The 27,832-nt window shown below is 38.5% G+C and overlaps 1 protein-coding gene across 1 annotated transcript in view; it reads right to left on the bottom strand.

Annotated features, from left to right (window-relative positions):
* ADAM23 (ADAM metallopeptidase domain 23) overlaps positions 1-27,832 on the bottom strand; it is a 238,598-nt gene that overhangs the window by 172,722 nt on the left and 38,044 nt on the right. Inside the window, exon 3 of the mRNA XM_027873781.1 lies at positions 21,437-21,513. Within this exon, the coding sequence (XP_027729582.1) occupies positions 21,437-21,513 (77 nt within the window). The remainder of the gene's footprint in view (positions 1-21,436; positions 21,514-27,832) is intronic.

Genomic DNA, 27,832 nt, shown 5'->3' on the forward strand with positions numbered 1-27,832 from the left:
TATACTGAAAAAAATGGCAGGGAGGGTCACTCAGATTTAAGCAGGACATTTAAAAGCACAAATACAAAATGTCATCAAAGTTTTTCACACTGCCATCCTTTCTTCCCTAAATATAATACCATTACTTGCTACTCTAATCCAAAAGAAGTATGTTCTCTGGAATTACAATCATATCAGGCCTGGTCTACCACCTACTATCAAAGCTTACCTTAGGCGTATACTGTTCTTTTCTAAAAAGGATGCTAAGAAACAAACATATCAGGATTCTTGGATGCATTTATATTGCCAGAAATCCAAAATGTTTATAATGCTTCAATTTCTTTTTAGAAACAGAATAAAATCCATGATTAAAACATTCTGTTTTATATGCATTAATAGGATGTAAGTTCAATGATAATACTTCTCTTTTAAATATATTTAGTTTAGCCTAGCTACAAAATATACTGAAACAGCAAAATTCTGGCAGAGTGAAACTTGAGAATGCTTTCACCTTGTAGAAAGGTTTTCAAGTCTTCAAAATATTATTCTTTTAAACTATTAAAATCTCCTGCTGTCAAATAGTGCTGAATACTGGCAGCAGTCCTATAAATAACTCCGTGTGTGCTCAAAATATATATATGCATACATATACATATATATTGGAAAAATTATTTTTTCTCAACTTTCAAATCCTTCCTTCCCAGAAAAGAATCCACAACCCTATTTTGCATTCTAAGTGAACATGAAGGAACAGAATTTTAGCTAGTTTCTCACGGATAATAGCAATTCCAAGAACCAGGTTCTAAAGAAAGCCACTAATATAACAAGGGGATGTGGTTTGATTTGGTTTGGTTTTTAATGTAGTCCTAAGAGTCCTAAGTGAAGAGGTGACTACCATGGACAGAGCCCTGGGCCTGGGATCAAAAGACTTGGGATCAAACATCAACCCTGACAGTAACTATTCGTGTAATTTGGGCAAACCAGTTAACTTCTCCAAGCCTCTGTTTCCTCATCTTTAAAATGAAGGCATTGAACAAAATTATTTTAAGGTCTTTTCTATCTCTAGATGCAATGAATTATATTGTGAAATGAGTTAATAAAAAGTAAGCTCAATCTAGGATCCTTCGACAAAGGAGTATCCCACAAGATAAGGTGATCTAGAAAACCCCCTAGGAAAGAGTTAAGCATAAAACATACAGCTTTTAGTTATTCTGAAGTTGGGTGGGGTTTTTTTTTTATCCCATTCAGTAGTTTCAGCGCCTCCAATTTATTTCTCAATCTTCAAAATGGAGATTTAAAAGTTTCACACAGTCGCTAAGAGCTTGGAAAGGTTTTCCATCTACCTAACTCTCAATCTCTCAATCCTCTGCTCTGATGGAAAATAGAGACCCGCTCATTAGGGATCCTAGAAGAAGGAACTTTGAGCATAAGCATAGCTATACCCCTGACCATAAAAACCCAAACAACATAAGTCCTCTTCATACTATGTGGGCAAAAGACGTGAAAAAGTAGAATCTGCACATCAGCAACTATGGTAAAAGAGGCCTAGTATCCTGAAAGACAAAAGTGATTGTCCTTCTGTCCTCTGCCCTAGTCAGACTGCACCTGGGATACTGTGGTCAGATGGGAGGAACAGATTTTAGGAAGGACATTGGCAAGCTCTTATCTGGATTCCTATAATAGCCTTCTCATCACCGTCTTCCTGCTTCTCCAATCAATCTTCCACACTGCTGCCAAATTGATATTTCTAAAGTACAACTTTGACCGACACACTCTGCTACACAAACATTTTCAATAGCTCCCAAACACTGTTAGGATTTTTTTTAAGTCTTCAGCCTGACATTTAAACATCTCCACAAGGTTTCTCCAATCTTATTATACCTTCACAAACTACATGTTTTAGCATACCTGGCCTACTAGCTGTTTCCCAGGCTTTCTTTTCTATTTTCCACCTCCATACTTTTGCACAGGCCTAGAATATACTCCTTCCTTCCCTCTGCCTCTGAGAATCCACAGCTTCCTGTAAGATGCACCTCAGGGGCCACCTTCTACAGGAGCACTCATCTGATTCCTCATCCTCACAACTGTTGGTGCTCTTTCCCTCTTGAAAATTGCCTTTCCATGCATTTTGTATTTGAGGCAGCTAGGTGGTTCAGTGGACAGAGTGCTGGGCCTGGAGTCAGGAAGACCTGAGTTCAAATCTGGTCTCAAATATTCACCAGCTGTGTGACTCTAGGTAAGTGTCTTAACTTCTGTTTGCCTTAATCTACTGGAGAAGAAAATGGCAAAACACTCCAGCATCCGTGCCAAGAAAATCCACTGGACAGTATTGTCCACAGGGAATCACAAAGTGCTAACAACAACCTTTATTTACTTCTCTGTATACATGTGGTAACCCTCCAGTAAAATATATACTTCTCAAGGGCAAGAACTACTTTCCTTTTGTATCTGTATTCTCAGTGCCCAACAGGGTACTTTGTACATATTAAGCCCTTTAAAATGTTCATTAAGTTGACATGAATTGAAAGGCAATGTGGATCAGTCCAAGGAAACAGGAATATTTAATCTTGAAAAGGGAAGATTTGGCTATCTTTAGGTATTGTGAGGGCTGTCATGTGGAAGAGGTTTTAGATTTATTCTGCTTGATCCCTGAGAGCAGAAATAGGAACAATGAGTGAAAGTTGCAAAGAGAAAAAATTTAGACTCAGTGAAAGGAAAAATGTTTAGATAGTGGAACTATCTATACCTGGAATAGATTTTTCCTTGGGATTAGGAAGATATATATTCACCTTGGGCATCTAGGTGGTACAGCAGATAGATCACTGGGCCTGGATTATAAATACTCATTTTTCTGAGTTCAAATGGAGCCTCAGACATTTACTAGCTGTGTGACCCTGGGCAAGTCATTTAAACCTGTTTGCTTCAGTTTCCTCATCTACTAAATGAACTGAAGAAGAAAATGGCAAACCACTCCAGTATCTTTGCCAAGAAAACCTCAAATGGGGTCATGAAGAGTAAGACACAACTGAACAACAAAAAAACTTTCACCTCCCTGACTATCTTTAAGCAAAGGCTAAATCGTCTTTGGGAATATGGTAGAGGTCATTCTTGTTTCAGTACAGTTTGGAAAAGATGACCTTAGAAATTTCTTCCAACCCAATGATTCCATCTTTTAAAAACGAAGGTGCTAAAGCTCAGGGCCTTTGAGCAAGGAGTTAGAGGCATAGCCAAGAAGGTAAGGTAGCAGAAGGCCCAATCGTGGATGGGTGAAAAGTATAATCAAGGACAGTCTCTTCTTACCACTGCTACTTAAACGCCCGCCACGTCAGATGATGGAGAATGTCTCTTTCAGAACAATTCCAACATGCCAAAGCGATGATTTGTCAATTTATTTGACACAGGGTGAAAGACAAGGACATGTGTTTAATTTTCTATAAATGCAAAATGCTGCTCACATAGAGTGCCCACCATATGTGCTTCTGTACTAAGGAGCATTGCTGATGCAGGCTAGGGGGGTTAGCTTGCCTGCCTTTGTTGTTAACTAGCTACATCTCAGAAATCACAGAACTTGAGAGCTGAAAGAGACCTCAAGGAGTTCTCTAGCCCAACTTGTGTGCAAAAGGAAACACACACACACACACACGACATACCCAAAAAACAGTCATTCACCCTCTGTATCAAGACCTGAGGGGCAACCAACACCTCTCTTGGCAGCCCATACCACTTTGGGACAGGTTTAATTGTAAGGAACTTTTTGCTGATCTCATGTCTAAGTTTGCCTTTCTGCAACTTCCATCCACAGGTCCTGGTTGACCCCTCTGGAGTCAAAAGGAACAAGTCTGTTCCCTGCCCCACATTACTATCTTTCAAAGACTTCAAAATAGCTATCATGACCTTAGTCCATTTATTTCCTAGAATATGTCTATTTCCTCATCTGTTTAATGAGAAAGATGGACTAGAAGATTCCTTAATGTCCCTTCTAGTTCTCACAACCTATGATTCTATAAGCTGCAAGTGAGTCACATTCAAAGGGAGAAACAAACCTTATAGTGTTCTAGCACATTATGTCATCCATTAATGATACAGTGATAATTCTCACTAATATAAGGTGTTTGTGGTTTGGGGTACCTTTTGTTTTGGTTTGTTTTTTGTCTTTTTTTTTAACTAATTCACATATTATCATTTTGCTTTTCATGAGCATCTTCTCAGGACAAGTATCATTCCCACTGTGGACACAGAGGTGAAGTCAGGTAAGATAAATGCCTTTTATATACAATGAAAAAAAGAACCAAGACAAGGGTTTCAATGCAACACACTCACACACACACACACACACACACACACCCCAATCGTTTGAATTTAGCACAAACTTATAACCATTATCTCAAAATTTTTAAAATGCAAACTCTCTTTCACAGTGCCAGTTTGCAATAAATTTCCATCAAATAGCAAGGCAGGCCAGTTGCACTTGGAAGTCAAATCTATTTCTATTTTAAACATTTTATATTCTCCTTCCCCTCCAAAACCATTTGGCATCAGCTCCCAGGTCAACCTGACCTCATCACAAAATAGGAAGATATACAAGAAAATTCCAGCATTTTTCTCCTCTACTCCTGAAAAAATGCAGGCAAATTTATGCCTCTGGATACAGGTAAATTGACCCCTGAGTCCAAGAAGATACTAAGAAGGAGATTTTTTTTTAATTGAAGAAAACTATAAATTCACTGGACCATAGATTTATAGATTGAAAAAAACCCTAGAGAAAACATGATCCAATTCCCCTAATTTTCAGAAATGAGGAGACTGACTCTCAAAGAAGTTAAGTAATTCAACCAAAGTCACACAGATAATGAGTATACAAGCCAGGATATAAACTCTGGCCTTCATTGTGACTATAATTCAGTTTCCATTCTCATTAGAAAACTAGAAGCAAATGATTGTCCATTTCCAAGTGTCACAGTTTGCTGTTTTTGAACGCATAAAATGGACTCTATATTTATGAAGGATATCTAAAGTTATCTTGAAATACATCCATTTCTTTCTATCCAAACTTGCTACATGGTCTAAAGAAAATGTTAATACTTGTCTAGAGGATCTTTACAGAAGAAGTTAAGCATGTTAAATAATTATTAGGAAAATATGGCATGGTTCTTATTTCTAAGAATATTAACTAAGAGTTTATAGATCAAATTGTGGGTACATATATAGCCTAGGGGTAACAGGTTTTTTGAAACCTATCAGAAAAGCAATTAGAATATAAATATCTATATGACCCAATGGAGAGAGCACTGGGACTGGAATCAGAAAGACCTGAGTTCATATCTGGTCTGACACTTATTAGTTATGTGTCTCTGAGCAAATCACCTAACCTCTGTATGGCTCATTTTCCTCAACTCTAACATGGGAATAATGATAGCACCTATTTCCCAGGGTTATTATGAGGATCAAATGAGATAATATTTATTAAGCTCTTAGCATGGTACCTGGTTCTTCTTATGAAACCATCAGGGAAGAGTTGCCAGTGAGAAAGGAGTCAAAGCACTTGTTACATGAGCTGTTCAGTTAAAGCCCATTAATGAGCAAAGCAAATGTTACAGCCCCACTGAAGACAGGAACCTGGTCCCGCTGAAAGTAAGAGGGCCCAGTAGGTGAATGATCCCCCCATCAAAAAAATTGAGCATGCAGAGGAATACTAATTACTAATACTCTGTGTGTGTGTGTGTGTTACAGAGAGGCACCTGTACTTGTATACAAGCTTTTCTCACGCAGTATGGGTCACTTCAACTCAGTGAATTCACCTCAACAGCACTCAGGGGGAAAAATGAAGGAGAAAGAATAGATATGTACACTTAGGATGCCATGAGGATTTGCCGATGCCTTCCATGAAATGCGGCCCCTAGCACCGACCAGAATAGAGGAGAGAATGAATTATCTCCCATTCTGTTATGGACACTGTGTGACTCAATGCTTACTAAAGCTTGCATTAGCTTTGGCCACTGGGCCACACTGTTGACTCAGATTGAACTTGTAGTACACCAAAATGCCCTTCATCATTCAGATGAACTGCCATTTAGCCATATTCCCCATCCTGTACACAGGAAATCGATTCCTTGAACCCAAATATAGGACTTCATCTTGATCACAATTAAATTGGGGTGGTGAGCAAGGTTTTTGAGCCACTCTTATTTGCCCTCCTCCACCTCTCGTTGCCTATATGGATTTCCAGCAATAAACATACTCCCTGCTCCAGGAAGTTGCTAACAAAAAGATTTCTCATTCTTACTACCTAGCTCACCATTTTACAGTTCTTTTTTTCTGCCAAGATACAGCCAAGTACCATCTTCTCCACAAAGCTATTCCCGATTCCCTCCCAACTGCTACAGCCCTTCCTCTCCAACTACCTTATATTTATTTTGTACTGGGGACAGGGACTTGACCAATGATTTCCCTGGTTTAAAGAACTTTTTCTACCAATGCAGGTCTTCACTTTCTCTGCAACTTATAACCTTAGAGAGTTACCTAGACTAGAGGACTGAGAGGTCATGAACACACAGGATCGCATAGCTAGCAGGCAACAGAGGCAAGATCCATATCACCATGCTGACTTTGTGAGGTTACATATATAAGTATATAGGATTATATAGCTATAATTCTGCTATAAGTTCTGCTATAAAATGAAATATGTGTTCCCAAAATGCACTGCACTATGCAAAATCTCACAATAAAAACTACAGAGCTCATGGGGGAAATGGGGTTAGTAGCAGAACACTAAAGAATTTTGTCAGTGACACATAAAAAAAGATGGGCACCTAATAGAAATAGTAGCACCATTTTATGCATGCTAAATGGTTAAGAAATAGTGGCTGTCTTTTGCTCTCATCTTTTTTTTATCCATTAGCCCTCACTTATGGGGACGCTGGTTTTTATTTGACAATCCTGCCTCACCAGCTATTGTCCTGAGTGTTCCTTCTTTCACTGTCCCCACTTATATACCCACACACACTGGTCCTAGAAGAGTCAGAACACTGCTTACTCCCCACTATCACTTCCAGACTATCCTCCTACTTTCTTTATTAAGCAATATTTCCTCCAATTAAAATTTCTACCCCATCCAAATTATGGCGGCTATAGAATACCTGTGGCCAAGTCATTCTCTCTCCCTCCTTCAAGGAGTTCAGCACTGGGATCACCAGCTTCCTCTCCCCCTCAACTCCTCTCCCCCGTAGGGGGTTTTTAATATTCACATAGCTAATCCCTCAATCTCCCAATTCCTCAAATTCCCTTAAATCCAATGACTTATTATCACTTCAATCACAAACAGACATGGTCACATTCTAGATCTCTCACTACTACCCACAAAAGTTCCACTTCCCTAATTAGAAATCCTTACATTCCAGTATCTTACCATAAGCCCCTATCATTCCACTTCTCCCCAGGCCTCATCCTTCCTAAAACTACTCTTCTCCTATTTTTCTTCCCTTTCTCATCCAAACTTGTCAAAAAAAAGTTGTTTATATTCCTTCCCTTTACTTCTTTTCCTCTCACTTACTCCTCAACTCCTTGCAATACGGCTTCTGTCCTCATCATTCAACTGAAACCGCTCTTTCCAAAGTTATCAATGGTTTGGTGTTTTTTTGTTTTGTTTTGTTTTTGGGGGGTTTTTTTGTTTGTTTGTTTTTGCTTTTTGGTTAGGCAATGGGGTTAAGGGACTTGCCAGGGTCACACAGCTAGTAAGTATTATATGTCTGAGGTCAGATTTGAACTCAGGTCCTCCTGAATCCAAGGCTGGTGCTCTACCCACTGCACCACCTAGCTGCCCCTCAATGGTTTTTTAATTGTCAAATTTGGTGGGTCTTTTTTCAGTCCTCATCCTCTTCTACCTATACTGAACCTTTTCTCCTCTCTGGATTTTCCTTAGATATTACTCTCTTCTGGTTCTAATACCTGCATGATCACTTCTCAGTCTCCTTTAATGGCTGGTCATCAATAACATATCTCTTAACTGTGAATGTCTCCCAAGGTAGCCTCCCATGAGTTTAACTATTATCTCTATGCAGATGATTCCCGGATCTATATAGCCAGCTCCAGGCTATCCCCTGAGCTTTAGTTCTATATCATCAACTGCCAATTGAACATTTCAAACTAGATACCCAGTTTGAGGCAGATAGGTGGCACAGTGGACTTGGAGTCAGGAAGACCTGAGTTCAAACCCAACTTCAGACATTCACTAGCCTTGACCTTGGGCAGACATTTAACCACTGTCTGCCTCAGTTTCTTCATCTGTAAAATTGGGATAATAACAGTACCTACCTCACAGGGTTACTGTGAAGACCAAATAAGATTACATATGTAAAGTGCTTGGCAAGTTTCAAAGTACCATATAAATGCTAGCTATAAGTATTATTATTGTTATTATTATATCCCAACAGATATCTTAAATTCAATACGTCCAAAATGAAACTAATTCTCTTTCCTCTCCCCAACCCACCCCTCCTCCAAACTTCCCTATTTCTCTCAAAGGTACTGCCATCCTTCTAGTCCCCACAATTCATAACTTTGGCGTTATTCTTGACTACTCTCTGTTAGCCCACGCACCCCATCAGTGGCCATATCTCACCATTTTCACCTCTACACCATCTCTCATATCCCACGCCATTCCTCCTCTCCCACAGCTATCACCTGAGTTCAGGCCTCCTAATTGTCCTTCCTGCCTCAAGTCTCTTACTACTCTAGTCCCTCTTAGTGTTACAAAGATGATTTCCTTAAGTGCAAATATGACCATGTAACTCCCTTACCAATAAACTCCAGTGACTTCCTATTGCCTATAGGATAAAACATAAATTCATCTGTTTAGCTTTTAAAGGCAGATACAACTTGGCCCCATCCTATCTTTCCAGCCTCATTGGAAATTACTGCTTTCCCCACTACTCCAGCCCAAATGACTTTTTCCCTTCTCCTAAAATGACCTTTACACTGGCTATCCTACATACCTGGTATGGCCTCTACCTTCCCGTCACCTCATAAAGTCCTTCCCTTCCTTAAAATCTCTGCTCAAGCACCATTTTATGCATGAAACCTTTCCTGATTCCCCCAATTCTAGTTTATTTCCTCCCACATTATGCACACTTTTTGTACATATTTGTACTTATTCAACTCATATTTACGCTATTTATGTTTCTATCTGTACCTGTCTTCCTCCATTAGAATGTAAACTCTTCATGAGTAGGACCTGTTTCATTCTTTGGATTTGTATCTCTAAAGCCTGGCACATTCACTGGTATACAGTAAGTGCTTAATAAATACGTGTTAATTAATTGAGATAGAAGCTGGTAGCTATAGTGCCCACTGGTCTTGCTTCTCACTGCTTGTCCAGCTGGGTCATCATTGTGGTAAGTTGTAATCTTAACAGGTCCCTGCATTGGTTCAGGGTCATATTTTGTGCTTTGCTCAGACTCTCACGAAGTATGCACCAGAATCAAAGGAGGAAGTAACAATGAATGCTATGGTCATATCCAGCCTAGAGCTATCTTTCTTATCCATACCAACTGTGCCTACTTTAGGTGGTTGGGAATAGAAGAAGGGAGAGAGGCATTAGTCAAGCAATACTGAGAAACAACAAAGAGAACAGCATTCTGCACTGCAGAGAAGGCCAACAAAATCAAAATGCTTGGGAATTATTTTGGAAGAAGGATTTTAAGAGGAAAGCAATCTCAAAAGTGAGGCATCCCTGCCAAGACAAGGAAATTCTGAAAACTCTTGGGTCCAGATGACATGGACAATGCACAATTAATTTATATTATATTACATATGACATTGTGGCAGTGGTTTTTAAAAAGGCAAGTTTCATAGTTTTTCCTATTCATTGATCAACTAATAAGCATTTATTAAGCATCTACTATTATGTGCCAAGCACTGTGCTAAGTGCTAGGGTTACAGAGGCAAAACTGAAAGTTTCCCTGACCTCAAGGAACTTACATTCTTTCAGTCAGTCAACGAGTCAAGGAAGATAATTATTATTTATATTAATAAATAGATACAAAACACATTCAAAATAAATACAAGGTAATTTTGGAGAGGAATGCTCTAGCAGCTAGGGGGAGTAAGAATGGCTTGATATTCCAGGAGAAAAAATGAATTTCAGGCCTTGGGCACAGCCAGTACAAAAGCACAAAAATAAAATTTGGAGTACCAAGTTGTGTTTTAAATTCCTGAATTTATATTTGGTCATAGAGGTCCCTGGGAGTCACTGGACTTTACCGAGGAGGGGAGAAAAAAAGTCAGACTTGAGTTTTAGGAAAATCTTAAGATTCATTGTTTTCATAGAAATCTATTCTCCTCCCCTTCCCTAAGGGTTAAACACCTCCTGAAGCAGATTACTGTAAAAGAAATGGGACAAACTTGATTCTACCCTCGAAAATTGTGGTAGGATATTGGGTAGATAAGGTAAATAGAACTATACTTAGCAGGCAATAAAGAGCTTAAATACAGAACTTATCCAATTCAAGCAAGTAATAATTGAATTGGGATGGTCCTCCTCAACAAATAGGATTAAGAAAAATTCCACTGGGACATAATCTATTTTCTTTTTATAGTAAAACAATTGATCAAAACTTTGTTTCCCTCTCTCTTTTTTTTGAATCAACAACCATGAATTAAATTATTAACCACAAACCAATACTTCAAAGGCTCATGATTTCATCAGCATGGGTTCTCCCTTTACCAAAGCCAATACAACCACTACTACACCTTAACAGATGGTCTTCATGATGTGCTATGACTCAGAATACACTACCTGGTGGCCAACATTCTAGCAGGGCAGACCTTTGAATGGCACATAGATGATCCATCAGCAGGCAGGCCTGGACTTGAAGCCTGTCCAGCTTAGAAGGACCTACCAGAGTTGACACTGTGAGAACAGCCTTTAAAAATGCAGGGTCCCCTCCACATCATGATGGGGCATCAGAATAACATTTTGGTAGAAGACTGCCAACAAATCGCCACTTTAATAGAACACTTCAAGGCTAGTTTCTGACTCTAAAGGCTCATAGAGTGCTTTTGTGTTCTTTTTACAGTTTGCAAGTGGATTACATTGCATTTTCTCTAACGGAATTATTTTTGAAGCACCACTTTTCTTCCTCAGAAGTTTCTATTTCAACAACAAAATAAAAGACCAAAAGCTCATACATGCAAATGAAGATTGAAGTCAACTCTATGTATCCAGTAAAATATGAAATGTGAAGGCCAGTATGCCCTTTTACAGGCTACCCAATATTTCCAGGCTCTTAATATTGTAGGAATTCTAGTCTTAAGAAATTCTGGAACTGAGGTTTTCCCACTTCCGCACCATGGCTCATACTATTTCTTCTGCCTGTAATTTTCTCCTCCTTCCTCTTCTATCAAAGTTCTGCCCATCCTTCAAAGCCCATACTGCCTCTTCCATGAAGCCTTCCCTAACTACACCAACCAAAAGTGACTGAGGCCCTGCCTGAACTCTTATAGCACTTACTGCAAGCAGGACTCCATGGCTCTCCACATTCCATGCTTTGTTTTGTCACCATTGTGTTCACACCTTATTTCTCTTAATAGACTATAAACTCCTAGTGGGCAGGGACACTCTCTTAAAGATCTTGCTGTCCTCCACAACACCAAACATAGCCTTATACACAGCAGGCATCCAATAAGCACTGATTGACTAAGCATGGAATGAATTAACTGAGCCAAGTAGCAGGAAGGCTGGGCTTCTTATGCCGACTAAAACTACACAAATTATATTTTCTTTTTTAAAAGCATTTCATTAATTATTTTTAATAAACAAATTGCTATGTGCATACATTTCTTCACATCAGCATTTTACAGACACGTTCATCTTAAATCAAATCCTTCGGAAACTCAGAGAATCATAACTGAGATGTTTTCACAAATCTAAAATTAGCTCCAGGGATGATTTCTCCACCACCACCCACCCCACCCTGATTTTTAACCTTCTCATTATTTCTTCTTCTCCTCATCGAACTCTTATGGTGCCACCAACTCCAAAGTCTGGAGGAAACCCAAGGCATCACCTCCCTTCTGCCCCTCTGCATTGCCTCTCCTTTTCCTTATCTCCTCAAATGGGTCTCACATCTGCCGGTAACATTCCCATCATCAAAAGGAAAAAAAAGATTCTGTGCATCGTCAGCACTGCTATCAGGACGGAAAATAGATGAATAACAAGATCACCGAATTAGAGAGCTGGAAGAGAATTTAGCAGCCATCCAGTCCAACCTAAACAACCTGAGCTAGGTTAATACTTTACCCCAGTCCAGGTACACCTGAGGGCAGCAGGGCTAAATATTACTCCTCTTCTCCCTACTATCACATTGGGACAGCTAGGTAGCATAGTAGATAGAGTGCTCAGCCTGGAATTAGGAAGAGCAGGTTCAGATCTGGTCTCACCATGTGCAGTAAGTGCTGTACACATGTTAGTTATTATTATTATTCTTGTCATTGTTGTTGTTGCTGTTGTTGTTATTCGATCCCACTGGGGCTTAACACAAATATGTCAAATAAATGTAGCCCCAGGAAGCTTTAGTAGATTTGTGATCATGGACAAGTCACCTAAACCTCTGTTTGCCTCAGTTTCCTCATCTGTAAAATGGAGATAAGAGATAATAGCACCTATCTCCCAGGATGGTTGTGAAGATAAGATGAGACAATAATTGTAAAGCATTTAGCATAGTATCTGGCACACAGTATGAACTACATAAATGTTAATTATTGTTATTGGTATTATTGTTGTTGTTGTAAGATTCCATGGGGTATTGACACAAATATGTCAAACAAAATATAGCCCCAGGTAGCTTTAAACAGAAGTTTTCCTGGCCAGTTTCGTCACTCCAGGTCCAGAGCTCTATCAATTGTGCCACCTTGTTGCCTCTAGGTGTAGTTAGGACACACTACAACCATCTTCCAAGCCTACTCTCTCTTCTCAATACAAACACTGCCACGAATGAATCTCTCTAATATAATTATATTTTATTTCTCCGGCACCATACAGAAAGATTTTCAAACTACATGATGAGGGTGGGGGCAGGGGGATGTTCTGGGGAGGTGGGATAAACACACCTCCTAACACTTTTAGGCTAAGGTTAAAGTGATCTAGTCTTTACTCTTCAAGATCACAGGTAGCAGCTCTTCTACATACCACAGTTCATTTAACTGAACCAATTGTGCTAAAAGCTTATTCAATATTACAACTTTAGCGACAAAGCAAATTATAAGACATAAACTATAAATTTCAGAAGAATAAAATCTAAGACTTTGATGTGTGTGTGTTGTTGTGATGGTGGTGGTGGTGGTGGTGTTTTTTTGCTTTTGGGGTTTTTTTTATTACAATCCTGTCTGTATACCTGAATACACCTCTAGAGTCCCATACAATCTCTGATCTGGAGACAGCTTTCTCTTAATAATATGCTGAAGGATATGCCCTTAGGATTATGGTGCCACCTAACTGGGCTACTAAATCTACTGGGATTTACAGTTGAAGAGTCCTGGGGATTCTCTCCCCTCTCCTTTGTGAACATTACTGAAGTGCTTCTGGGGTCAATCCAGTAACAAATAAAAGCAAGTTTTGATAACGTTAGAGTTTAATGCAGATATTCTCAAAGGTGTGAAAAATCAAACATCTGAATATTCAATGAATTACAGCTCTTTCAGAAAACTTAATAACATTGATTTTTTTTTATTTGGTTTGGTTGATGCCTCATAATCTGAGTTCTAGGGCAACAAAGAAAGCACTCTACCACAAGAATGAGCTTCCACCACAATAAGCTAAGTTGTCTAAAGACATTACCCTCCACTCATGAGTAGGCCGTCTATATACACCTCACTTCCAAGGAACAAAAAAAAAAGAAAAAAAAAACCTAAGCACTTACTATACTCATTTTACACTTCAAGGTGCAAAACAAACAAACAAAACCACTTAATGGAATTATTGGCAACTGTGTGGCAAAGGAGTCTTGGAGTCAGGAAGATCTGAGTTCAAATGTGCCTCAGGCACTTACTAGCTATGTGACCCTGGGCAAATCATTTAACCTTTCTCTCCTCTGTTTTCTCTTCTATAAAATGGGGACATTAATAGCTCCTATCTTATGGGATTATTATGAGGACCAAATGAGATAACATACCAACTGTGCTTTATGAATTTTAAAGCATTGGATAAATGCCAGTAGTAATAATAATAATAACAATAACAATAACTCACACTTCTAGAGAACTTTTAGGCTTACGATGAACTTTCTTCACCACCCTGTAAGGCATCATGCCGCAGAAGAAAGAACACCGGCTCTGGAGTCAGAGGACCTGCATTCAAATCCTGTCTGTGTGATCTTGGACAAGCAACTTAATTTCTCTGGGCCTCAGTTTCCTCATCCATAAAATGAGAGACTTAGAATAAACGACCTCTGAAATCCTTTACAACTCTAAGCCTACGATGCTATGATCTTTTCACAGTAATAAGCAGTACAAGTAGTATATCTCCATTTTGCAGAAAAGGAAACTGAGATTTGGAAAAGTTATTTGATTTGTTGAGAGTCAGAGCTAGTAAATACCAAAACCCGGACTCAAACCCAAGTTTTTAATGATTCCAGGGCCAGAGGCTTTTCCCCCCACTATACCACACTGATGTTATGAAGTCTATTGCGGATTAAACAACTGATGCCAATGTGATACTTCGTTGTGGTGCCAGTACTGCTTTCCTTAAGCCTACAAGGACATAGCTTGTCACTGTGATAATTATCCAGCAGCGGTAATGAGATGGGTGTTATATCTGAATTTATCACCAGGTGGTACCCTATTTAAACTAGAGCCTAGTTCTCATCAGTTGGTTTCCTGGACTGCGCTTTGAGTCAACAGCTAACTTGGTACAGAGTCTGTGGCGGCCATTAAAAAATGTTAAGCCTGAAAATATCAGGGCTGCCCTCCCCATTATCATAAGGTCGGGCTGCTTTTTTCACACTTAGTTTGGAAACAGATTCGATAAACCTACTGGCTGGGTTCCAAATTGAATGTAGGACAAGGGTTCTTAACCTTGTATCATGGACTCCTTTGGCAGTCTAGTAAAGACTATGGACCCCTTCCTTAAAATAGTGTTTTTAAATGGATCAAATAAAATATATAATATTACAAAAAACTGATTATAAAAATATAGCTTTTAAAAAAAAAAAACGTAAGTTCCAGTTCCCAGGTTAAGCACCCTTGATCTTGGAAACTGAATAGAATATTGTTCAAAATATTAAAATGTGAAATCTGCCATGTCCAAATACCTAAGCTCTCACCAGATGAAAGATTCACTCTCCAGTCACTTTTCAATGCATTCATAGATTCAATGACAGCATGCTATGATCACATAATTTTATTATATACAGAATAACACAGAATAACAGAAACTAAGCACCAAACTCTTGTATGTAGACAGTCACCACCAACCATCCCCCTCCTAAGTCTCCTCCTGCTTCTCTCCCAGATTTGGGCTGCAGATAGAGGAAATCTTACCTGCATTTAACTGCAATTCATGAAAAGGGACACATATCACTCCTCACTGTGGTCTTATGAATAAAAAAGGGAAAGCAATTTCTTTACACTCACCAGCCAAACAGGATTCATAATACATTAGATCAGATCAGCCTAGACAAAGTATTTATTAAGCGCTTACTATATGTCAGGGACATAGATTCATAATAGCTGTCAGTTCTCCACTACTCTGGATTTCTTTTTTTTTTTCCTCTATTATTTCTATTTTTTTTTTTCCTCTAGTAAAGATTATTGCTCATGGTGCCATGGTTTCTTTCTCTGCCTTTCACACCTTCTCAGAGAAGGTCTTCACTATAAAGTAAGAGGAGGGGGAAAGATTCAATAAGAGAGGTTGCAAAGGGCTGACAGCATCCCTTTATCTTCTTAGGAGACTTCTTCCTCCAACCTCCCACAGATTCACTGTGACTCTAGATGAGGAGGGAGGGATAATCCCCCATTCACTATGATCAGTAGAAATCAACAGACCAATCTGTTCAGGAATCAGATCCTTTGACTCAGAGGAAAGCAATTCAAAAGATAAAGCAGAGATTAGGGGCTACACTAGAATAAAAAGGGTAGACTTTGTGACATTATTAACATTAATACTACAAGAGACTAGCTCTTAGACTCCTGGTGGACCCTTGAGAAATAATCATCTACAGATAAATTTCTTAGAATGACCAGCTTTTACTTACTACAACCATCTTCCAAAACTGTTTCTTCCTGTAATATGCACCTTTGTTACTGTCTGAGGCAAGGAAAAAGTCCTCACTCAGGTATTGGCTGATTTCACAAGTAGGGATTTCATACTGAAGTAGAACCATTTCTACCTCAGTGAGTGATCTGCAAGCTCCATGGACCCAATCGACCTTTCTTGGTTCATAGACAGCCAAGCTGTAAACACCCAGACTTTGGAGTCCAAATGTTTTAGTGACTGTCAAATACTATTATCAATTAACTCACTTTTCTAAAGCGGCGATCACTCTGTCAGAATCATCACTTGAGTGGCTTTATTTTCATGTTACTTACCTTGTCCACTCATCCATTACACTCATTTATAGAATCACAAATTCAAATTTGATAATCTAATGCAACTTCCTCATTTTTCAGAGAAGGAAACTGAGGTCCAGAGAAGTTGAGTGACAAGGTAGAAGTGGCAGAGCTATGATTGGAAACTGGGTCTTATGACTTCATATCCAAAATTCTTTCTATTGTACCATGCAATTATTATTTGTTTGTTATTTGCTTGCCCTGAAAATACAGATGATTCCAAAGAGGATGGGGTATGTGATTGGCACATGATACAACAATGATGTATTCATTCGGGGCAGGTCTAGAACAATCTGTTTAATGCCTGAGGGTTAACACAATCCAGACCATAAAATTTCTATCCAGTCCATAAAAAATGTCGTTTCAAGCAAGGAGACCTACCTCAGTCAACTTCATCTCATGCTTCCAAGTCTCCAAATCACTAAATGATGCCACTAGCTCAAAGTTTTAAAGCACTTGCACTGCCATCCTTAGGAATCCTCATTTTTTGAGTCATTTCAATTGTGTCCAACTCTCCATAACCCCATTTTGGGGTTTTCTTGGCAAAGATACTGGAGTGGTTTGCCATTTCCTTCTCCAGCTCATTTCACAGATGAGGAAACTGAGGCTCAGGGAGAATAAAGTAACTGGCTCCTAGTCACACAGTATGTAAACAGCAAAGTCAAAGCTTGAACCTAAATCTTCTGGCTCTCATTACAGGGGGGAGGAGTTTTTTCCCCATTATAACAGACGCCTCTCACTAGATATTTCTATATTATACTAAACCCTCACTATTAAAATTGTCTTCAGGATCCATACTGTGTGGTCACTTCACAAGGGATACTACCAGAGATGTGCTGGAACCAACTCATACCTACTCACAACAACTGACTGTTAAACTTTCAGTGTAGGCATCTAATCTTCAGAAATTGACAAACACTACAAATTGGGGCTTGATTTAAGGTTCTGGTAGTCGTCTAGACTCAGTAAAGTGGCTAAAAATGTAAATAATGCAAATTTAAATTAAAAATGTGTCATGAAAACATTTTTTCAGAGAGATGGTTTTTAAACATTTGCAAGAATACTGCTGCTGTCTTCTAAACAAGGTGTTTTTAATAGTTCAGCAGTTAAGTCTTATATAATGGGGTCCAAGACATTCCTGCCTAACACTGAAATCATTTCCATCATAATAAATATGACCGCAAAGTCCTGGTGTCAATGTCAGACATTTTGCTTGCCTCGTGGCCTCCAGAGCTCTAGGAGTCCTGATTTTGTCCAGAAGATCATGGCACTTTTAGATCATTTAAAATGGTGACAAACACAGCAGTGATTGGATGCTTTTAATTATTTCAATATAATATTGTAGATGATACTGGAAATAATACTGGAGATGAAGCATAATAAAGTAGGTGGGATGCTGGGCTTGGAATTGGGTAAGCCTGGGTTCAAATTCAGCCTCTGAAACTAGCTGCTTGATCATGGGTGAGTCATTTAAGCTCTCTGAGACTCAGTTTCCTCATATGGAAAATAAGGATAACATCACCTGCTGTACCTATTCCACAAGGTTGACAGGAGTTTCAAATGAACTCATGTATGTGAAGTACTAATTAAAGTCAGTAGGATCACAGATTTATTAAGGTTGGAAGAGACTTTAAAGGCAGTTTAGTCCAACCATTTCATTTTGTAAATGAGGAAACTGAAGCTCCGAGAGTTTAAGCAATTTCTTCAGGGTCCCGAAGCAGGACCTGAACCTAGATCTTCCTGATTCAGAGTAGTAATTATTGCCATTGTTGCTATTGCCTGAAGCAAGAAATGTAAGAACCCTATACCTAAACAAACAATCAGAGCTTGCTACTCAGCATACCCCAAGCTTTGGCAAAATCACATCTCCTCCCTTGGCAAAAATGAACTGCTGACACAGCATCCAGAAAATAACTTCAACTGGTGCCTAGCAGACCTCCCAAAAGGAACCCAGCAACACCTTCAATATTGGAAGGGGCGAGGGGAGGGCAAAGAAACAGAAATCTGCTGATTCATTCTGACTGAAAGCTACAGAAACCCTTGAGTAAGTATCACATCAGCTGAGTTGGCACTTTTTTTTTTTTTTTTTTGCTGGGCTCACAGAATTCAGCAGACCTGAAATTTAATAGATGCTCTTTAGACCCCTATTCTTTTTCTCAGAGAGCAGCTGAGCTCATCTGTCCGGTGCATCTAATGATGCATTCTTTCTTACAATGATGCAGTCCTGGTCAACCATGATGACAGCCTCAATCACAGGGGTGAGGGAGAGGGAAAGAGAAATGGGGTAACTAAAGAAAAATTTAAAAATGCAACATGCTTCCACTTACAGCCATATTCTCTCATTCTAAATCAACACTCCACCAAAATCTTTATACAAAATACATCTGTATAAAGCCTCCAGTTTTAGCAAATAGAGGGAAAATTCTGTTTGAGTGCCTTCTTGGAAAGATTAGCCCCAAATTGTGAGACAGCAAATTGTAGTAGAAAGTCTTCACAAAATGGTTCCAATGCAAATTTTCTCTTCTTTTAGTATATGATTCATATTAGCCTCAATTAGAAAAACAAAGGTGACGTGATGAAAAGCTTAAATCAAGTCCAGCTTACATGTGGATTAGGTCATCTATAATGCTTGTACAAATATTTATTCGTTTTAAAAATTCAAATAGCCCATAATCTTTTTAGAATTTTTTTACTAGCCTGTATTTAACTATGATTATTTCATTTTTTTGCCAGCATCCCACAACATGCAGAAACTTGTATATTATGTAGCCCCTTTTCAGAAGTGTCCATCTGCAAATAAGATAAACCTTTTTAATCCAATTTCTAGCCTACCTACTCACAATAAAGCAGAAAAAAGTGGGCCAAATTCAAAAGAGTTCCTTTAGGTAGCCCAGTCAGAATAGCTCTGTCATTCTGGAATATTATTCTCAATTACATTCATTTAGCAGGCAAGAAATGTTAAAATATAAATGTTATGGTAGAATTAAACTTTTTTAAAAGTATTTTCTTGCCTCTGCAAACTAACTAAAAGGTTTTCAAACTTTTTTAATTGCCTTTTCTTTATTGGAGAGTCAATAGGGTAATACTTTTGATAAATTGATTTTATTTTTTTTTTCTCTTAGGTACTTGAGGCAAGACAGAAGAGAGAGGAAGCATAGCACAACTAAAGAATTCAAGAAATCATAGCTTGCTAAATTAGGGAAAGGCCTTAGAAATAATCTAATCCATCCTGCCTCATTTTATAGAGGAAACTGTGGTCCAGAGTGGATATGTGACTTTCTAGTTATGTCACAAGGCTAGTTTCTGGTAAAGCTGGGGCTAGAAGGTGACTCCAAGGCCAGTATTCTTCATGCTACCGTACTAGATTCCTGTACTTACCCAGTTAAATGTGCTATGGCAATCTAAGATTGCCAGTTCAGATCTGGTTTTGGAAAAACTTTTCTTTATACTTCAGAGGATCTAATAAATTTTAATTAAACTCTAAGTTGTATAGGTAAATTAAAGAAAATTCTTAAGATTGTACTTAATAACAAGATGAGCTTGACCTTACGAAAAACTCTTAAGTTTTAAAAGGTGTTAGAGATAGTCAATGGAGGGCAAGAAATTGACAAAGGGGATGAATAGGAGAAACTCCTTCTCAGTTTACAAATTCACCAAGCTCTGGCATAGTTAATAAGACTGTCTCTTCCATAATCTTACAGCCCTTTTGTCAAGGGAATTAAGGGATTTGTTGTCGTTGTTCAATTGTTTTTCAGTTGTGTCTAACTCTTTATGACCCCATTTGGGGTTTTCTTAGCAAAGATATGGAGCGGTTTGCCATTTCCTTCTCCAGCTCATTTTACAGGTGAGGAACTAGGCAACTAACACTTAAACCCTAGTGACTTGTCCAGTGTCACATAGCTAGTAAGTGTCTGAGGCTGGATTTGAACAAATGAAGATGAGTCTTCTCAATTTCAAGCCCGATGCTCTCTTCACTGTGCCCCCTAGCTGCCCTTGAGTAACTTAGCCCAGGTCAAATCGCCAATACGTACAGAGGTAGAAGTGAACCCAGGTCTTCCAGGCTGTGATACTGGTTCTCTATCCACTGAGCCACAATTTATTTTAAGCAAAGAAAGTAGCTCATAAATGCCACATCATTTCTCCTCACTATTTTCTTTTCCACTTTCCATCTCTCTAAAAAATATCCATCATGAATAAGACATTTTGGAGGTCTGGACTATTACGAACTTTAGTTCAGATTTCATCGTTTTACTCATAGTGAGTCATAGGTATAGCATGAGATAAGCCTAAATTCCTGCTCCTAAAGATCTGAATCTTTTTTCCCCTCTCTAGCAGTGATTCTGTTAACCAAGCACTGAGAGAATTCACAGTTTAGCAAAGTCTCAGGCCAATGACTTCCAAAACAGTCTAATTTCATTCCCTCTCCCTCCTAACAACTCCGTACCTGCTTCCATGTGTCATGCACTGAATCTCATGAGGATGGGGAGGGGGGGTTGCAGCAGTGTGGAGAAGAAACTCCATTCAATTTACCATATATGTTTTGATTTTTTTGGTTTTGGTTTGGTTTTTTTTTTGCTTTTTTGGAGGAAATTGGGGTTATAGCAACTTCCCAGGGTCACACAGCTACTAAGTGTCTGAGGCCATATCTGAACTCAGGTCCTTCTAATTCCAGGACTAGTACACTATCTACTGCATCACTTAGCTGCCTATATATGTTTTATTAAAGAACAGTGGGTTACCTAGCGAACTAGGAAACATCAACTGCTTCAAATTAGGAGCAATTCTAAATAAATGAACAGGACAGTTACATAGGTTTAGCTGCATTTGTTCCTTAACAGAAAGACAATTAAATACTTACTTATTCAGTGTGAGGTCAAGAATGAATCTGGAGCCAAAAGCCTCGATCTGAAAGCTCGCCTGGGCCAGATGCACAGCCTAGAAATACAAAAAGAGAGACTCTTAACTCATTTGCTCGGTCCTTCCAGACTGACTATTTTATAATCAAGGTCTGTATTTCACATGAACATATTAGTGACTTGCTCTTTAAAAAAAAAAAATACACCAAGTAACTTTTTGTATGGTTTCTGTGGAAATACATGCATATTTTTTACATCAAGAAACTGGGACAGTCTGATAAAATTAACCCATTATGATAAGAGGCAGCATATTCTCCTTGCCTTCCAAAAATTGAGTGTGATGAATTACACAAAAGGTCTGACTAATTAAGGCCTGATTTTACCTATCTTGCTCATTATACTAACCATTTTTTTCCCTACACACATATGTGAAAAATGACGACAGACCTCTGGTCTCCATCAGAAGCTAGAGCTTTAAAATGCTGTATCAGCAGATTTGGCTGGCCTGGGATATCACAGCATTAGAACTGCAAAAAGTGCTCAGTCAGAACTTAGCCCTTTTTTTCATGTGGTTAGATCTGATGTACACTTTTTATGCTGGTATGTGTTTTTATGAAACACTAGAGAATTCCATCATTATTCTCCAACTTGAACCGCAACAATGATCCCAAAGGAAATATGAAGCCTATTTACTTCCTGATGAAAAACCTCTCTAAGAAAAAGATCTGTATAAATTTAAATACCAAATTAGAGCATAGTCAGCAAGGTGTTATCCAAGACAAAATTTTCCTTTGTCACCACATCACACAAAGAGGACGAGGATAATGTAACACCTACATTCAGCCCCCTACTGAGTCATGAGCATTGCCTCCCCCAGGTTCCGTTCCCAAAAGCAGAAGTAGGCGTGGCAATCATTTGTACAGTGGGACACACGTCAAAGAAAAGGCAACATGAACACACCCAACCCTTTCCCACCTCTGCACTTTTTTTTTTTTTTACTTATGCCTTTCCCTCCACCTGGAATGCCCTCCCTCTTCTCACCTGCAACGTCCTCCACCCCATTTCATTTATCCGAATCCTATCCAGCCTTTCTAGCCCAATTTAAAGGCCACTTCTTCCTTGAAAAACTTCTGCTCATGGCCTCTGGTAGAACACTCACATTCCTCAGAATTCCTACAGCACTTTCTTTATGCCTTTTTCTATTGTCTTATATTATAATTTGCTTTTTTACCTGACTCATTTCCCCAACTAAATTATAAATTCCTTGAAGGAAGGGCTCATGCCTTGTTCAATGTTATATTCCACTATTTTCTACATAATAAGCACTCAATAAACAGTTGTCAAACATCTTCTTCATACACAGAGCTGGTCTTATTTCTCAGCTCAAAACTTTGCAATTGCCCACTTGGGGATAAGGGGAATACTAGATATGAAGTCAGGGCACCTAGGTTTAAATCCAAGTTCTGCTACCTACTACCTATATGCCCCTGGACAAGGACTAATCACTCTTGACCTCAGTTGTCTCGTTTGTAAAATAAGAGGAAGAAATTAATTAAATATTTTTAAGTGCCTACTATGTGCCAGGTAAGGGGCAGTAAAGAAAGTGCCAGGCCTGGAGTCAGGAAGACTCATCTTCCTGAGTTCAAATCTGGCCTCAGACATTTGTTAGCTGTGTGACCCTGGGCAAGTCACTTCACCCCATTTGCCTCAGTTTTTTCATCTGTCAAATGAGCTGGATAAGGAAATGGCAAACCACTCCAGCATCTTTGTCAAGAAAACCCCAAAAAGGGTCATGAAAAGTTGGACACAACTGAACAACAACAAAAGGATGTACCAGGCTTTGTTAAATGTTTTGTTAAATGTTGAATGTTTTACATGATGTTAAATACTATACAAATATCATTTGATCCTCACAACAACCCTGGGAGGCAGGTACTATTGTGATCCTCATTTTTTTATCCTCATTTTGGTAGTTGAAAAAATTTAATTTAAATTTAAAAATTTAAATGGAGGTTAAGTGACTCACCCAAGGTCACACAGCTAATAAATGTCTGAGGCTGAATTTGAACTCAGGTCTTCCTGACTCCCGGTCCAGCACTTTATCCACTACTCTAGACAGTATTAAATTAGATCAAGAGTTCTTAAATGTTTGACAATCTGTGAAGACCTATGGACCCCTTCTCAGAATAATGTTTTAAAGATTACAAAGGAAACAAATGATACTGGAATACAGTTATCAATTTTTTTTAATAATTTCATGGTCCCCAGGTTAAGAGAACCTTTGGATTTGATTGTTGTTTAGTCATTCAGTTGTATCCAAATATTCATGACGCCATGGACCATACTGCCTGAAAGGTTTTCTTGGGAAAGATACCAGAGTGGTTTGCCATTTCTTTTCCAATGGATTAAACCAACAGAGGTTAAGTGACTTGCCCTGGGTCACACAGCTAGTAAGTGTCTGAGGCCAGATAAACTCAGGTTTTCCTGACTCCAAACCCAGCTTAATCCACTGAGCTACCTGCCTCGATGGTCTACAGAGTTCCTTAAAGTCTTTAATTCTATGAGCTGATAGATAAAACTAAAACTTTTTTTCTGACATTCATAACTCTTTACCTTCAAACTAGCTTTCTAGCCTTATCTTTCACCATTCCCTTCCATTACACCCAATGCTCCAGCCAACTGGATTATTCCTTGTACCACCTACAGACTCCATCTTCTTCTGACTCTCTGTGCCTTTGTTCACACAATTTCCTATCCCATACCTTCCACCCCATGGAATTCTTATTCATCCTTTAAAGCCCAACTCAATGCACCTAGACTGACAATTTCATGCCACTTATTTTTTTTTAACATTATGAAGCACCATCAGAAGAAGATGAAAAGCTAGAAGCAAATGAAGACTGGTTCATGCATTTTAACGTGTGTATATTTTGCCCAACATCAGGGTGCAAGATGAGGTCACTAATGTTGATGAGATGGCTATTTTAAAGGCATCTTTAAACAATCAAGATCTTCATGGCTAATGTCTGCACTTGTTAAAGAGAAATTCATGATAAAAGAAGATAAATCTGGTTGACCACAGGAAAACAGATGTCCCCAGATCTGTTTCTCAAAAAACCAATTCACCCTAAGTATTCAGAAAAGTTTTATCTAAGATGTCTGTGCAAATCTCCTTAAAGAAGCCCTTTGGAATTCATTGATTCTAATAAAGACATCCTTCCTCTTCTGGCTTCCTGCAGCAAAGAATGAAGTAGGAATTATGAAGAAGGGAGAAAAAAGGATATCCTATGATACTGTATCTTATTCAATAAAATGTTGGGTGATGGGTTATTATGTTACCTTATTAATTGATTTATATAAACTTTCTAGACTAAAAGTTATTCCACGCCCCGTATTCTCAGGATCTCTCAGCCCCAGGCCAATGCCAGCATATCCTAAGTACAGTCTTTCCTTGAGTAGCTAAGAAAGAAAGGCATGAAGGTAGCATGAGGTTCTCACAGACTACACCGGAGGACATCAAGTTCCGGCAGGTCCAAATAACCTGGAAAAGCTTCAAATACAAGGCCTGATGGACAGCCTAGTAGAAAGCCTCAAAACCAGAATATTAGCCACCAGATAACCAATTGAAATAATATCTGTGAAGTGTGTAGCAAAGGGCCTAGTAGGAACATAGTAGGCACTTAATAAAAGCTTGTTCCCTTCCCACCCACCCTTCTCTCACTCCCACCAGGTGATGAACTTATTTGACCACAGAAATTCATAAAGACTATCTACTAAGGCATGGTTGGGCTGCAATCTGCTTCTTGTGTAAGGGGTGTACAAATAATGAAGCAATGACTCTTTTAAAATGTAGAAGAAACAAGAATACTCTGAAGGTTTGACATTGTATGGGTGGAGCATTTATCTAGTTATGATGTTTGTGATCATTTATATTAAAAGTTGGGTATTAAGCCCCTGGATAAGAATTGCTGGACTATTGTTTTTATAAGGAAATTAGATTTTATTTATATCCCTTTTTATTACAAGCTTAAGAACTGCCCGTGATCTCAGTATCATCTCACGAAGAGATTAAAGAATTTGTCCGAGGACACATATTAAGTTAGTAGGCAGAGGTCCGATAACATTTCATGAGCTCCACATGAGATCCTTATTCATCTACTGCTCTTTCAGGATCCACAAACCAGCTAAATGACTGATGACAGTTTTTATAGAAACGTTTACCATTCTCTTTGTGAAAATGCAAGACTTTATAGCCTAGGATAAGCACAAGAATGAGCACAGCCCAATGCCCTCCTCCAGTACTGAAAACAGCTTTACAACTGAATTCTATAGTAACTCTCTTCCTCACACAAACGCACAATGAATTTACATCTGATCTAGAAACTGTAAACACAACTAGATCATACCTTATATACAAAACTCCTTCACTGAAGATCAAGATGCATAATCTTTTTTTTATTTTAAAGACAGACATAATGAATAGATGACTTAATGACTCTAAAGTTCTTTGGACTTAAATTGAATTTTATCATCAAGAGACATTAAGTGACCCTACGTAACTATCACTTGTAAGGACATATTAAACAACTTGAGCAGGCATAGTCATGTACTGTTGGAATTTTCATTCTAAAATAGGTAACATAAAAATGGACAAAAAGATTTAAAATCAATATAGCACAGAAAAAAGATGCTCATTCATACAGAGATAGTATTAAAGTCCCAAAACTTGCGCCAGTATTTGGAGTTAACAGGGCTTCACATGCAAAGTACATAAAATCAGTGGTCTTGACTAGTTAAACAGAATGCTTGACTTACATGGTACATGTGAACATAAACAGAGTTGAGGGGCCTGTGGGAAAGGGAAAAAAGGCACTCTTCTACTTTTCCAGTTACTTTAGAAGTAACAAATCTAAGTGGCTACAAGAAAACATTGGTGGGCTGTCTGGTAGGACTTTGGACAATCTGGCTATCATTAAACACATTAGGGCTATGTCACCTTTTTCGCTAGTATATTTTCAAAGAGTTTACAGTTTCACCAGGAAGACCAAAAACATACATTTTTAAAAAATGAAGAATTTGCAAAGCAACATATCAAAGGCAATATAATACAGGACAAGTGACAGGATAGATATTGAAAAGATATCATGGAGGAGGACTGAGCAGATATTAATGATATGCATCATGGATGGATTCCTGAAGCTGGAGAGTTTGGAGCTAAATTCCAAAGACATAAGAAACGAAACTTAGAGAAGAGCAAGAATAACTGTATTTTATGGCTGACTTGGGAAACTAAGATTAAGAAAACAAAATCTTCTCAGCACGTGAGTCCTTTCTCTACAGCTATTCACTTATATGTCAAGGTTTGTTGCAAAAGTCATTTCAATCTCAAATTACCTGTTTCTTTTAAGTTTAGGGCACAGGCCTGTTTTTGTTACTATTATCTAAATCTTTGTTGCTCTTCACAAAAAAAGAAAAAAAAAAGACGTTAATCCAATTCACGTGTTCACCTGAACAAAAGGACAACACAAGAAAAGGCCCTTCTTTCCACTCCTCTCTACTCTATAAAAAATCTATTTCTTTTTCTCGCTGGACTTTGGGCCTCCCTTCTACACTTGCTGGTTTTTCATATTAAAATGTTTCCCTTGGTTTTTGTTTTTCTAATTCCCCATGGGATTTGTGGTTGAAATCACTACCTCCCAGAAGACCCAACTATTTGACAACCACATGTTTCTCTTTCATATTAAGCCGGAAGGGAAAGGGAGCAGACCTGTGATTTCATTGACATAGAGTGCTCCCAGAGGAAGCAAAAACCTCTACCAATGCAAATCAACACCTTCTCTGCAGTTAAGTCTTCGAAAGTTGCTTACAACACTGAGATGGTACATGACTTGCCCAGAATCATACAACCTATATTTGTCAGCGGCAGGATTGAATTCAGGTCTTCATGACCATATGGCCAGCTCTCTATTCACCACAATGCACTGCCCATCGCTGGTAGAACATTCTCCTAGTACAGCATCAAAATGAAGAGGCTCTATGGAAATCACCAAATATCAGACCTCAGACTTCACTTGCTTTTTGGATGGGGGATATTTTTATGGTATCTTAAAGAGGAAGGACTGAAGAATTGACAATTTATATTTTAAAAAATCAAGAAAGATCAGTTAATAGATTATTGGTGACCTTTTAATTTCTGAACAGACTTGAAATGTTTAATTTAGGTTCAGGGAATGGGGAAAGGGAAAGATGCTCTTTGTGTAAGTTGGCTTTAAATTGTTTTTCTTAGCATTAAAGTATGAGGTACACATAGATTAAAAAAAAGAGTTCACATCAGAGATGAGTTAGATGAGTTTGGATGGCTGATTTTCCAAATCCATCAACAAACATTTATTAAGCAC

Source organism: Vombatus ursinus, unplaced genomic scaffold, assembly GCF_900497805.2.
Source record: "Vombatus ursinus unplaced genomic scaffold, bare-nosed wombat genome assembly UNPS02014802.1, whole genome shotgun sequence".
NCBI classification, from domain to species: domain Eukaryota; kingdom Metazoa; phylum Chordata; class Mammalia; order Diprotodontia; family Vombatidae; genus Vombatus; species Vombatus ursinus.